General features: G+C 36.0%; 1 protein-coding gene and 2 long non-coding RNA genes across 3 annotated transcripts in view; all 3 read right to left on the bottom strand.

Moving 5' to 3' along the window:
- LOC136802791 (uncharacterized) overlaps nt 1-1840 on the bottom strand; it is a 28455-nt gene extending 26615 nt beyond the window's left edge. The window contains exons 1-2 of the long non-coding RNA XR_010846058.1: nt 1769-1840; nt 1482-1569 (exon numbers count right to left, since the gene is read on the bottom strand). This is a non-coding gene — a long non-coding RNA (uncharacterized lncRNA). The remainder of the gene's footprint in view (nt 1-1481; nt 1570-1768) is intronic.
- A 997-nt stretch (nt 1841-2837) lies between these two features.
- On the bottom strand, nt 2838-4141 carry LOC136802636 (uncharacterized). Its single transcript, XR_010846028.1, has 4 exons — nt 4081-4141; nt 3805-3898; nt 3514-3636; nt 2838-3125 (listed from the first exon to the last, which is right to left on the bottom strand). It is a non-coding gene; the product is annotated as an uncharacterized lncRNA (long non-coding RNA).
- Nucleotides 4142-7179: 3038 nt separating this feature from the next.
- LOC136802546 (uncharacterized) lies at nt 7180-8193 on the bottom strand. The gene has a single exon (XM_067059283.1). It carries the CDS (start codon nt 8191-8193, stop codon nt 7180-7182), a length of 1014 nt encoding a protein of 337 aa, XP_066915384.1.
- Nucleotides 8194-13952: the final 5759 nt, after the last annotated feature.

Genomic DNA, 13952 nt, shown 5'->3' with positions numbered 1-13952 from the left:
ATACATATATTAAACCGAAGCGCGCGGTCGGCATTTTAGATGACTCCTATAGCACTCAGCATGTGTGAAGTTCGTGTTAGGGCGTGTTCGTGTTAGGGCGTGTTCGTGTTAGGGCGTTACAGTCCTGTCAACCGCCTTTGCCCTTTCACTCATACACCGCTCCTTCATATGTATTTATTTAAATCCTTCGTATGTGTTTTCTATACCCGAGTCGAAAAGAAATCTTCTTGTATTTTCGTTACCCATCTCCTAAAAATCTGCATCGCGCCGCTAGGATTGATAGGTATACTTATAGTAAAGCTTGACGAATGCATTTCCTACGCTCCAGTGCAAAGCCTCAGAGGAAGTATCTCTCACATTAAATATCTTATCGGGGAAAACTTCGTCGGGGAAAATTTTCGTCGGGAAAAATTTTCGTCGGGGAAAAATATTCGTCACTTGCTGGTAATTGGTAAACGCATTAAGGCCGGGGAAAATTTTCATCGGGGAAAAATATTGGTCACTTGGCCAAAATTTCGTCACTTTTCCCCGACGAAGTTTTCCCCGATAAGGTATATAAGTTTTGGTGATTTGTTTTAGGCAGCCTAAAAATGCAGGGCGTTGAGAAAAGGTTTTCTTGTAAATACAATACCAGTCCCTTCAAGTCTATTGAGAATTGATTGGTTTATATAAATACATAATACCAGTCCCTTCAAAAGTCTGTTGAGAATTGATAGGTTTATCAGGATGAGAAATAGTCAGGTAGATTTAGTTGAAATTTCAACACACCGCGGACAAAATTGCCATCAAGCTGAAAATTGGCACAGATGTTCTTTAGGGTATACTGAGTTACCAAAAAAGGCCCCATCAATACGGAAACCACTTTTTCGGACAGTTTAAAACCGGACACGTACAAAAATATGTCCCAAAAAGAATTGTCCAAATATACAAAGTATTATACACCAAAAGAAAGATAATTTCAAGACGAACAAAATATTTGCTTATAAGAAGTACAAAGAGTTATAACTCAAAATCTGGTGCACCTTTTCCGTAACAGCCTTTTCATCTGAAATCTGAAACGCCATTTTTACGCTATAATTTTCGATGAAGTAGCAATACACAGACAAAATTAATGACAAACTAGTTCTAATAACCAGACAACGTCGAGTAACAAATTCATCTGATTTTACAAGTTTTAAGCGGAGGTAAAGAAAATCTTTGTTACTATCGTAACTGGTTATAACCACAGATTTCTGTAAAGCCCGAAGGGCTAGATGTCGTGCTGTAAGCTCTTCCAAGTAAACAAAAAGTAATGCTGCTATTCTTTTCGAAAACCTGCAAAAATTCTTCTTGTTCAAGCGCTGAAATTCTATTGTAATATCACGTGACCTAGATAGGATTTCCTACCTAACCTCGGCACACTTTTTAGCCATAGCACGACATAACCTTTCGGGCTTTATAAATCTGTGGTTATAACCGTAAAGTCTTAAAAATGTGCTTACCAATACCAATACGTCATACGCCATTACCATTTTCCTTCTCATTCTCAAGATTTGTAAATTCTGACATTTTTGGTTAGTCAATTTCTTCCTGAAAATTTTCAAAAATCAACACTTTTTAAAGAATTAGACCTTGTAGCGAGTGAGAAAATAATGAAAGAATTAAGTGCTAATAGGGATTTTTTTTAACGAGCAGGGATCTATATTATATATTGTTAAAGGCAAAAAGACTTCAGTAGGGATTCCAAAGATAAAATTTGTTATGAGTATCACAATTGGTATTTTCTTACCAGGACGATATTTTTTTCATTTCAGCTTTTTTTGTTCCAGTTTGGGATGGGCCCACAGGGTCTCTCATGCCTCTCATGTAACTTTATGAAAAAGGAACTTGCTGATTCGATTTGCTGAAAAAGAAAATACAAGTTGTTGCCATGCCACCTTTAAACGACAAAATAATTACAAATAAAACCTGCCACATCTTTAGAAATAGCTTGTGGAAATTACCCTTAATTTGAGGTTACAAAAATAATTGCAGAGCCATAAACAGGAATTTCATGTGGAATTACACAAATTTATTCTTGATGCATTTGAAGGAAATCAGATGAAACGATAGGAAGTTACATTGATTAGATAATGAGTTATATAAGAAAATGTCTAATTCTTAAATAAGGCTAATAAAGAAAACAATGAAAGTCATAAAACAGATTGTAATTAGAATGGTAATCTTGGATAAGATGATAGGTATATAAGGGGTAACATATTCTGAAGTTAACCATCTCAGATCGAAAAGTCTTAGACAACTTAAAAAAAATTGAACAAGCCGTATATGTATAAAAGTTGCGAAGCGATTGAGGCAGGTCACTAAATTCGCAAGTTGCAAGCAAAATTTTAAATCATTCGCAAGAGAAGTAAATAGTCTCGATAAGTATATTTTGAAATCTTCCACCCCTTTAGTTTTTTGTTGCTTCTTTATCCGAAAAATTAGTAAAAACCACAGCAAAGAAGAGAAGGGGTGGGCGTTTTGCTTGGGTGGATATTAGACCCACCCTGTGTGTCTAAGGGTGGATCATTAACTTCAAAAATTTCAAAAAATCACGAAAATTTGTTTTAAAATAACGAAACAATCACAGGACTAATTTCGAAAAACACAGCCTGTCACTCGATTTCAATTACTACTTAAAGGAACTTCTCAAAAAATTTCGGCACTAATTGTGAGTATTTAAGTAATTATTTCTTTCGGAAAGACGTTTATTCAAGGAGGTGTTTATAAATAGGGGGTGGATAATTAGGGGAGCAAGAGCTTTGTTTGAACGATTGCAGTTCTGTACTCCAGATTGAATAAAAGCAGAATGATTCCAGTTAGAACATCTTGTCTTAAGAATTAATAATCATTCTGAACAATAGTTAAAATACAAATAATATTCAATTGTCTGATTATAAATTAAATTTACGCGCCTCCAGAGTATATGAAGGGTATACGGCTCTATAAAAAAGTGTCGATTTCCAGTAGTCTCCACAGGAATTACGCGTGTATTTCGTGAAGAGTTTTCGACATCCAGTTATAAATCAAGTTATTTAATTTTCGATGCTCTTTCTCGTCATAAGGGCGAAACAATCTAGATTTTGAACACCAAGGGTGAAACGTAACTGAAATGAAAGAAATAAAAGTTACATTACAGACAAAAATGCCAGCACTTCCTTAAATTAAGAAATAATTAATAAATTGGAATGAAAAAAATACACATCTACATTCTAAAAGAAGATCCACATTGATTATTTTATCACTGCACTAATATTTCCTTTTAACAGCGTAGTCAGCAGCCATCTGTCATACTAGCAAAATATCCATATAAGAAATGATAAAGGTATGTGGTCGGTCTACACGTTTTTTTATAGGAATAACTTTTATCAGAATATCAGGGTGAGATTTCGGAGGTTTCGAACAATAGGCCTATTATTTAGAACGATAGAAAAATGAGAATAACACTCACCCTCAGCCAATTAACACTATAATTATAGAAAAGCGTGTATTTACCTCTCTTTTAGGTCTTGTTGATGTATCATACAGCCAAAATAACATAGTTTACCAGTCGGAAGTAGTTGTTACGTTAAACATTTTTGATCTTTAAAAACGCCACTGTCATATAAAAATGCGATACTGAAATGAGAAATCGAGATTTTACATTATAGCACTCATGAAAACTTTTCCTTGTATTCCTAAAGACAAAGAAAAAAACGTGCAGTTCAGACAGAGATCTCATTTTTACTAGCTACAAAGTTTAAAAGGGCTCTATAAAGTAGATATGTGTCAGTAATCAAAATTTACCACTCTTTACACCCATGTGCATGAATAACTTTTCTTATCTTGCCATGTGAGTCAATCTTTTTTCCTTGTGTCATGCCATGTACCACCGACATTTCTGTAACGAATAAGTAAAGTATGAGCATTCGACTCTTGTTATGTCGTACCTCGAGATGTTAAATGCCTTTAAAGATAAATTCAGTCTCACATGATTTTGCCTACAGATCAAACTTTCTATGACTCAAACGGTTACTAAATCCTTTTTTTCTCAGTATTACAAGGTGAAAGGATATTTCATACCTTTTAAAATTTTGTTTCGTGACGTTAGGAAGGATCATCTCAATAAATTATATTATTTGCTATAATATAGAAAAAAAATTAAAAATTTAGAATGCATAAGAAGTAGAACATTATGCCCATAAATGCAAATAGACATCAAACACATTGCAAGCTATATAATGTACAAATTAGGATTAAAAATTTTCATTAGCAGTGTACCACTTCCCAAAAAGGTCAAATTTAAGACTAGTAAAAAAAATGTAAAGAACTAAACAACTAACGGTATATAAGTTCTTACCTCGCTGATTTCTATTAAGCATCAATTTACTTTCCTGTGTGAACCTTGCACAGGAGACTATATGATAAATCTAACCTATTTAAGCCTGTGTGAACCTTGCACAGGAAACTATATAATAAATCTAACCTAAACCTGTGTAAACCTTGCACAGGAGACTATACAATAATTTACTTTTCCTCAAAGCATTATTATGAGAGACTTAAAATCATCTTGCTGAGCTAGGAGCTAAAACTTCCAAAGTTGAGACAGAAAAGTAGGATTGTACAAAAATGAAATATTTAAAACAAGGGTTTACTTACGAAGTAAAACCTTTCAAGAATTTCTGGGCTTTAACTATGGGTTCTATCTGTCGTTTATTACTTACCAACTATCAAATATAAGTTTTCGAAAAAGCTAAATTCTTTTCCTTATCCTTTAATGCTAAACGAATTCTAGCTGTGGGCTTTTCAAATTTTTTATAAAATGAAATACTGTAAATGCATCACTGAACATAAATATTTGAAATTCACAGGTAAAGAAGGGTATGATTGTGTATACGAAGATTTTCAATAAATAATTCATTAAGTTTGAATGCACCGTATCAATCACCTATCAAAGATGATTGATACCAACACCACCCTTCTCCACCTGTAAATTAAAAATAACCCTCCCTCCAAAATCCCTCTCCCAAAATTTCCCAACTCTACCCTCTCTCACACCCCCGGAAATCTCTCCCCCCTTACCACCTCTACCTCGACCCCCCTCCTGTCAGCTCTAGCCCCTCTAGCACCCACTAACCCTACCCCCTCTCCCTCTCTCACCCCTTCCCACTACATCATCCTCTCTACCCGTAGCAATACCCCCTCTACCTCTACCCCGACCTCGACCTAAACCACGACCCCTGCCCCGACCACCTCTACCCTTCCACCCCTACCCCGATTTCTTCGTCCCACCCGCCAAACAAACCAAGAAGCGTCTTTGCCTCCCAAACTCTTCCATTTATTGAAGGCGCTGGTTGACATTGGCCCGGGATGGTCCAGACGATACTCATCAAAATCGGCACGTGTGAGTTCCTTAAAAAGAATATCAAATTTACTTAAACATAAAGTAGAGTACCGGTTACACGGTCAAGTTCAAAGGGTATAGAATAGATGGTTTTGACATTTGGCACTTCAACGTTTCGGTGCAAGAAAACCATGGTCTCAATTGATTCTTTAATATCGTAAATTTTACTCACAACTGGTTCATCCGGGGTTTCTTAATCATCGTTATTTTCAGGTGTCTCTTCCAGGAGGAAATCTCCATCCGTGTGGTCATTCTCACTACCCTCAGCGTTCCCAAATCTACTCAGCAATTGTTCAATATCCTGTCTGTGCTTGTTTTGGATTGTTTCAATTGACTTTTGATGTTGTTCATGCAATTGATCGACTTGTTCTTGAACCCTTTGTTCGAGGACTTGCCTTAAATCTTGTTGCTGTTGCTGATGTTGATTGCCGTCTTTGGTGCGTTCGCAGAAGAATCTGTTGTATCTTTGCATTACGGTTTTCATTTTATTTCTGAAAAAGAAAGTAGGTTACACTGTATCTTTAAGAATTTAATATTGTGTATTTAAATTATTAAATTACTGAGCTGTGTTTAAACATTAAATTAGACCAGTCATATGATCTGTGTTTCTCGAGATATGGTACCCCATTAATGTAGTAGCATCAAAAGAAATTTTCATTTTAAATAGGAGCTTCGGTTCTTGAGTAGTGCGGCTATTATCAAATTTCATAAACTTAACAATTTTGCTTTGAATGGGTGGGGTTTGGAGACTTCCTCATGGAGGGTTATGAATGTAGCTCAGTGATTTAAATAAATGACATCACCCTTTAAAAAAGTTTCCTCTGTACCAAATAAAAGTCTAAATTAGACAATAAAAACGGTCAAAAGTCCATTCGCTTTAAACGTGCACTCTTTTTTGCTACTGTAAAACAAAGCATGTCGGCATAATTTGACTAATCCCTTTGAGAATGATTTCCACATGGTAGGTAAAAAGAGTGTACGTATAAAGTGAATGGACTACAATTACAAAAGAGTAAAAATTCGCATCTACTAAACATATGAGATGGTGTGATTCATGAAGTGAGAGTGGGACACACACTCTTAATTTTCACATCCTTAGCAAGTTGACTTTTTTGTCAGACTGCTTTAACATATCATAATGGATGCTACTTCCACATCTAACATCAATGTGGTACACATCACATCTGCTTAACATATGAGATGGTGTGATTCATGAAGTGAGAGTGGGACACACACTCTTAATTTTCACATCCTTAGCAAGTCGACTTTTTTGTCAGACTGCTTTAACATATCATAATGGATGATACTTCCACATCTAACATCAATGTGGTACACATTCACATCTGTTTAACATATGAGATGGTGTGATTCATTCATGAAGTGAGAGTGGGACACACACTCTTAATTTTCACATCCTTAGCAAGTTGACTTTTTTGTCAGACTGCTTTAACATATCATAATGGATGCTACTTCCACACCCGATTACTTTATAATTCTTCTTATTTTAATATTCAAAAGGTGTGGTGCACAAATCTTCTTAACATATAAGATGGTGCAATGTTTGAAGAAGAGTGAGACATACACTCAAAAACATTTTAATTTTTCTGGGCCTCCCAACCACCCTTCCAGACATGCATTTTAACATAAATGCCCAACTCCGACAATCTCCACAAATGTTATCATTTTATTAGCGTGAACTGTACAAAAGGCATGTCTTATAAAAAAATCCACATCCATTTATGTCCTTGTCAGTGTTAATCATGCACTTGAAATTTACCTCAATTTTTGTGTATCACGCATTTAGAACAATTAGGTACTGTACAATTGGCATCATATATACCATCATCACAAAAAGAATCAACTTCTCTGAGTAATTGTAAGTATTGTTCAATAGAGCACATATTTTCTGATTTTGTCTTTGCAGAGAGGTTTTGCAGTCGTTTTTCCTCTTCCTTTCTTAGTTTTAGTTGTGGATTTCGGTTCAAGTATTCCAACCTTGAAAATGGTTCTGATTCCGCTAAACACCAATCTTCATCCTGTGTAACACGTGAAAAAGCAGTGTAAGATGTTCCACAGTTTAACTGTTCCATCGTAGTTTCAGAAGACAATTTAATTATAACATTAGTGACTTGTTGGTTTGGTCCTATTGTCATACCTTGAGATTTTGCAATAGTGATGGCATAACCTGTTATCAATGGAAAGCCAGTACGCTTACAACATTTCTTAACATCTTCACAAGTGACAATATTGGCTGTGATTGGAACCCAGGTAGGTTGGTGTTCATCCCAAACTGGTCCTTTGTATCTTGGAAAGTCAACAATAACAATCTCCGGCATCTGTGGTGGTTTGACATTAGGTTTATAGATAATACTAATAACTGTTCCAATAGCACCATTGTTTGATCCAAGCCTGGTCATACAACCTTGATTTCGTGTCAATATAACTCTACATCCAACAGCAATGACAGTCTTGTTGGGTATTTGCAACAAGGACTCTTTTGCAGTGTTGTGGTGTTTTCCATAGCCAGTGCTTTTGAATTCAGCATTTACAACTCTCTCATTATTATGATATTTTGAGTTTAAAACAGAACGGTTGTAACAATTTGCCTCCTTCCATGTTTCTGTTAAGCAAATAACATCTGAAGTTTCATCATCGAAATTCTTTTTTTCTTCAGGAGATAAATTATCATAACATCGTTGATTTATTTCCTCCCAGTCCTTTCTGGTTACATTACCGATTCGTAGATTGTCTAAGCGTCTCAGCAATGCGGATTGGTTGGGCTGTTGGCGCATGATTTCTTCTAATACAAAAACATCTTCAAATTTTTATAAACGAGCGCACCTGCTATATCAATTGGTTCAGTTGATTCAAGGACTTTATCAAATAGATTGCGTTCCCCAATTGCTCTCAATTGAAATATATCACCAAAAAAGTTAAAAGTGGGAATACATCCAAATGGTACACAACTTTCAATGTCTAATAGATTGGTTGACATTTCAGAAAACCTTCGATGGAACCATGCCAAAACATACTGACCCACCATTCCTCTTTCGTCTGCATTAAGACACATGAGAGAGAGTTGTTTCTTATCGTCATCAAGTGTTAAAGTTTTTAAATGGTCGCTCTGATCAGCAGACATGGGGCGGTCAGCAAGAGTAAATTTTTCTTTTGTTTTTCTAGGAATGTTAACACATGAATGAATGGTGCCACCATCAGGTAAAAGCAGACCTGCAGCACTTGTGGGGGCAACATTTAAAACAGATCGATTACATTTGAAAATGCGGCGAACAAGACGGGTGACGATTTTCACAATCTGTGATTTGCCCGTACCTGCTGGGCCCTGAACAATAAGTCTTTTACAATTCTCGTACCCAACAGAAAAATTACCTCTGGCATACTCTAATAGAATTTTTATATTGTAATTAACAATCAGCATTTGAATGTGGTTCACTAATTTTGGGTCTACATCTGGCAAGTACAAAGTCTTCCTTCTCTAAGAAAAGCTTCATTGGCTTGCTTCGATACGTCTGATAGCCACATTTTAGTTTCTTCAATCTGAGCATCAGAAAGAGATTCAACCACAAACCATCTTAAACCATTTGTGTGCCAATCGAAATCATCCCCACCACTATATAGCACTTCCTCGTCAACAGGAGCCTCTTCAATGGATTCTCTGTTCTCCCTTGCAATGTCTCTAAGGAGAAGGGCTCCCATTGTGTCAAAGACAGAGTCTTGTGAAGCTTGACTATCTTGACTTCCAAGTGTAGATTGCGAGAAATTGATCTCTTCCTGTGGTTGCTGTCTTTGTTTTTTTCTCTCACGTTTTGCAACCTTTTTATCATATTCTATCTTGGCAAACTGTAACATCATCTTGACAGATTCTGGACAGTGTTCAGAATCAAGGAAAACGGAGAAGGACTCTGTATATGTATCAAAACCATTCATAAGATCTTCAACTTTTCTCCAAGTACCAGGTGAGAACTTCATCAGGAGTTCTTTGGAGAAGTCTTCACCAGTTGGCCACACCCAAAAGCGTTGACGACCAGTAAAAACAGGAACATGGTCCTTACCACAAGGAGATCTCTTTGGGCAATCACATTTTTTAAGAAAGTCATAAAAAGTCTGGTAAGGATTTTCATTTCTTCTGCCTTCTCCAAGAAATTTATCGAATTTGTTTTCCTTTGTAACTTGTCCATCATTAGCATTAAGATCACACACTCTGTAACCACTAATACCAGCTCTTTTAAATCTTCTGCTGCAGCTGTATAACTTTCTTTTAGTATTGATAAAGTCAGCAGCAGATGATGGAGTGTCTACATAACCTACTGTCTTTAAAAGCAATCTCTGAGCCACCGACTTTAGGGATATTGTTGGTTCTGCTTTATTCAGTATTTGCTTGTATAGATCAATCAGTTCTTGGGTTGAAGTGTTGCCTTTGCAACAATATCCAGTTATATATCTTATCAGTGCTAAAAGGTCTGGGGAGACAATGGGTTGGGTGTCACGTTGCCCTGCCCAGGATAACAGCCTGAGACGTATATGTTGAACCATCCGAGGATGATCATTTCTCCCTTCATATCTTTGTATTTCACCTTCTGTAAGTCTAGCTGCAAAAGGATTTGTCTCTTTTCCAGAAGATCTTTTACTTTCCTCATCATACTCACCAAAATGATGCCTGCAGTATCGAACAACTTTTTTAACCTGTTGACCATTTTCATCTTTTTCCTTTGTGGTAACAGTTTTCCGGCGGAGACAATATGAGCTACAAGAGTGTAACATGACCTTATTAACTGTATCACTATGTAGTTCTTTAACTTTGTTTTCATCTGTTTGACAGAGAATACATTTTTTTAGTGTTCTTTCAACATAAAAAAACAAAGTGAGTCTAATTCATGTTTTCTCTCTCGCCAATATGGTGCTCTGTCAACTAGATTAGCACTCCTTGATAATATTTTGCGAGGAATTGCCTCGTTTTCATTTTCTAGTTGTTGAACTAACTCGTCCCTTGTTATGTGCTTTTCATTAATTTGTTGGTTAACGCAAAAACTTCCTTGATTTAAAGCTTTTTGACGCAGACTGATATTCATGAGATGAAATTTTAAGAATCTGTGAGCAGGTACACGACTGTCTTTACAAAAGTATATATGATCAATCCAGTCCTCAAATTTTAAATTCCTGGCTGCTTTGATAGTGTAATCACAGGTTCCATTAACAAATATATGAGGATAGCACATAGTAAAAAATCCCTCTGTGGAAAGCTCTGGGATAGGTTTTTCCCTTTTGTTATTGTGTAGCTTACCTATGTCGGCTATCACACCTGTTTCAATAAGTTCTTCGATATTGCAATTTTCTCCAAGAAATAGGCGTAATGCATTTTTAACATTTTCATCTGCATCAGAGTTGGTTAGTTGGGCTGCAAATCATGAAGATGTTGTTAATTCTTCATCTACAGCAAGCTTTTCAAACTGACCTGGTGCTGGTCCCCTATCTTCAGTAGCCTGTTCAGTGTTATTAATATCAGCTGAAACTATTGGAAGTCCTTCAACAATACCATGATTTTCAGGAATGTTAAGAAGCCGATCCAGTTCAATTGTTACATCATGATAATATGGATTGGGCTGATATAAAAAATATTTACCTTTCAGAATTCTCCCTGATATATGATCTTTTCCATGATACTGTGTGTATCCGTGTTGTGGGTTGTCTGACCCATAATAAGGAAATCCAAAAACTAAACCATTGAGAGCATCTTGAACCCTTTGTCTAGAGGCCATGTATGCTTTAGAGTTATTGCTACCACTTCTAATCAACAAAATACCAATCTCAGTGGGCAATTGAGGCAGTTTTGTAAAGATTTTTAAATTTGAAGGTATGGCTACTGCGTGTCCTTTTGAAGCAAACATGCCATATTTCAAACAATGAACATAAATGGCAATAGAGATTTTTCTAATTAGCAATGTTTCAACAAAAGTTAACCCTTTTAAAAATGGAGGAACATCAATAAAGTTTTGATTATTGTGCATCAAATTCCTTAGGTCATCATGAAAACAATCAATAGGAGAGGACAGAGCTCCTGAAAATAACAGTGCTTGTTTTTGATTACCTTTTTGCTTTTTATGAAATTCATTATTGCACCTATTACATCTTTGTTCTTGAACTTGCCAAAAGTTAGGATCCTTTTGCTTTTTAGGGACTTGTAAAAAAAATTCTGGCCTGACTTCCTGGCATGTAATACATTCAGAAACAGTATGGCTGTCTTCTCCTTCAATAAATGTTGAAATAGCCTCTTTAACAAGAACGTTTTCATGGATTTGAAGATCACCGTGACTGTGGACAAATGACTTAGGTATAACGTTGCTTGTTACTTCAGGTTGTTCAACCATTTCAATGTCTCCATTATTTTGCAAGGGAACATGATTGTTATCATCTGAATGATGTAGTTGTATATCGTTTTCAAGTTGGGAACTAATTTTCTTGAAGTGTTTGAAGCATGATCATAGCAAAATATTTTTAGTGAGACAATCAAATATTCAGATATGTTGATAATAGTTTTACTTTTTGTGGCCTGTGTGTGGAATGGGCAATTTGCACAATCATACAAGTCATGGAGCAATTCTCCATGTGGATCGTTTACTAGTCTCGAAATTTCATTTTTTATAGAATAATGATTGAAACGATTAGGAAACTCAATATGGCACATAGTCTCAAATAAAGTTTTCTCTGACGCATTATAACATGTTTGACATAATATAGACTCTAAGCTAGATATGGTAAACACAGATTCTTCTGGTGCGGAACTTAGATTTAAGTCATGAATTTGGTACAGCATATATATTAGACATTCTTGAGCATCAAACTGTTGAAAACGACTGTGATCATATTCTGCCCCAAAATGAAAAGAGGGAATCAGGTGGTATGTTTCAATTGGTATGTTTGATGATGTCATGGCAATAAACAATTCTCTAATCATTGTCTTTCCTGAGTTATTACTGTTAATGTCAAATTCATAAACAAATTCACGAAAAGTCTTAAGAGAATATAATGCTTGAATAACAGAATTAAAAAAGCAGACATTTTGGCCCAAATTTCTTAGCCCTAGTGGGGAAAGTCGTGAACGTCGTGACATTTTTTTGACGCACACGATCGCTGGATTGGATAATTTGTAGCGCAGTGTGGGACTCTTCTGTTACAGTTTTAATTTTTTAAACGTTATCAATATCGTTGCGTTGATAAATGATTTGATATTATGCCTAACAATTTGAATTTCCTTCGCAAAAAATAAGTGAAACTTTTAAAAGGTCTATAAAGAACGGAGTGAAACCCTAATTCAATATATTTCCTTCCTACAAAGCAGTGAAAGTAAGTGAGGAAAAAGTCAACAAAATGTACTTCCCTCTATACACAGCTATAGATAATGCTGATGATGGTAACATAAAAGTTGTGTTACTTGTGTGTAGGTGGTGTTATAAATCCAAAACTATAAATGGTGAATGAACCTGAAGATATGATTTTTCCAAGTGATAAGTGCAACACCAATAACAAAGACAGCAGAGCAATAAATTTACTAATATGCAGAATTTTCAGTTTAAGCTTCGAGGTCGATGAAAGTCTTCCAGGAAATTCTTGAATGCAAAAAATTCAAAATGGATATACACAAAGATCGAAACCATGACAACGAAAATATCATAACCAATCAGCTGTCTGATATAGTGGGGGCGGGAGGAAATGTACGGGAACGATGGAATATATATCTTGGAAATTGCCCTGACTCGGAGATTTTCGGCGCCGTAGAGTGGTTCCTTTTTTGGACGAAACTATCCTAAATACAATCTACCAAATCGATATTGAAAAGCCTCCTACCTGGATGAAAACAACAGGGATGTGAATAATAATCCACATTTAATAGATGGGAACTAAATTTTGTTTTTCGTCTTGCGCTCCCCTGGGTATATAGAATTTAAAGGTACATGCACACTATAGCAAAACTGCTTCGCTCATGTATATTCGCTTCGCAATAAACATAATCTCTAAAAAATGCCAGGTTTTGTGATGATCTGATCCTTTTTGAAGATAGTTTTGCTGCTTCGGAGATGTAAATCCAAGTTCACACCCGAACTCTTTAACAAAAACCTCCCAATTAAGTTTCAAGAAGGACCTGGCCGCATTCATCTCAAAATGCAATAGGCCAAAGGTTGGTACTAGCCAATCAAACTCGCGCTTAGGCTTTGCTTTGCCTAAAATGGACCACTTGTGCTCTTCAAATGATTCTAGCTTGTAGTAAGAATCTGAACAAGAAGAACAGTACCATACATTTTGAATTAAGTCACGAACAGTGGTGCAGGGCAATCCATCACATTCTACGAAAAGCCAGTGTCTTTTTCCATCAGAAACATAATTTGAAATTCCAGCTCTCCTCCCAATGTTTCTCAAAACTTTTATGATGTTGGCATAACTATTAGGGTTGAGGAAATCAGGTTCCCCTACATGACTTTCAAACTTCGTATCGGTGAATTCAACTTCTCTAAATGCATCGTAAGGTTTCAATGAAATT

Source organism: Clytia hemisphaerica, unplaced genomic scaffold (genome assembly GCF_902728285.1).
Source record: "Clytia hemisphaerica strain Z4C2 unplaced genomic scaffold, Clytia hemisphaerica genome assembly, whole genome shotgun sequence".
Lineage (NCBI taxonomy): Eukaryota > Metazoa > Cnidaria > Hydrozoa > Leptothecata > Clytiidae > Clytia > Clytia hemisphaerica.
The sequence above is the reverse complement of the archived record's forward strand: the minus strand, read 5'-3'. Positions and strand labels throughout refer to the sequence as shown.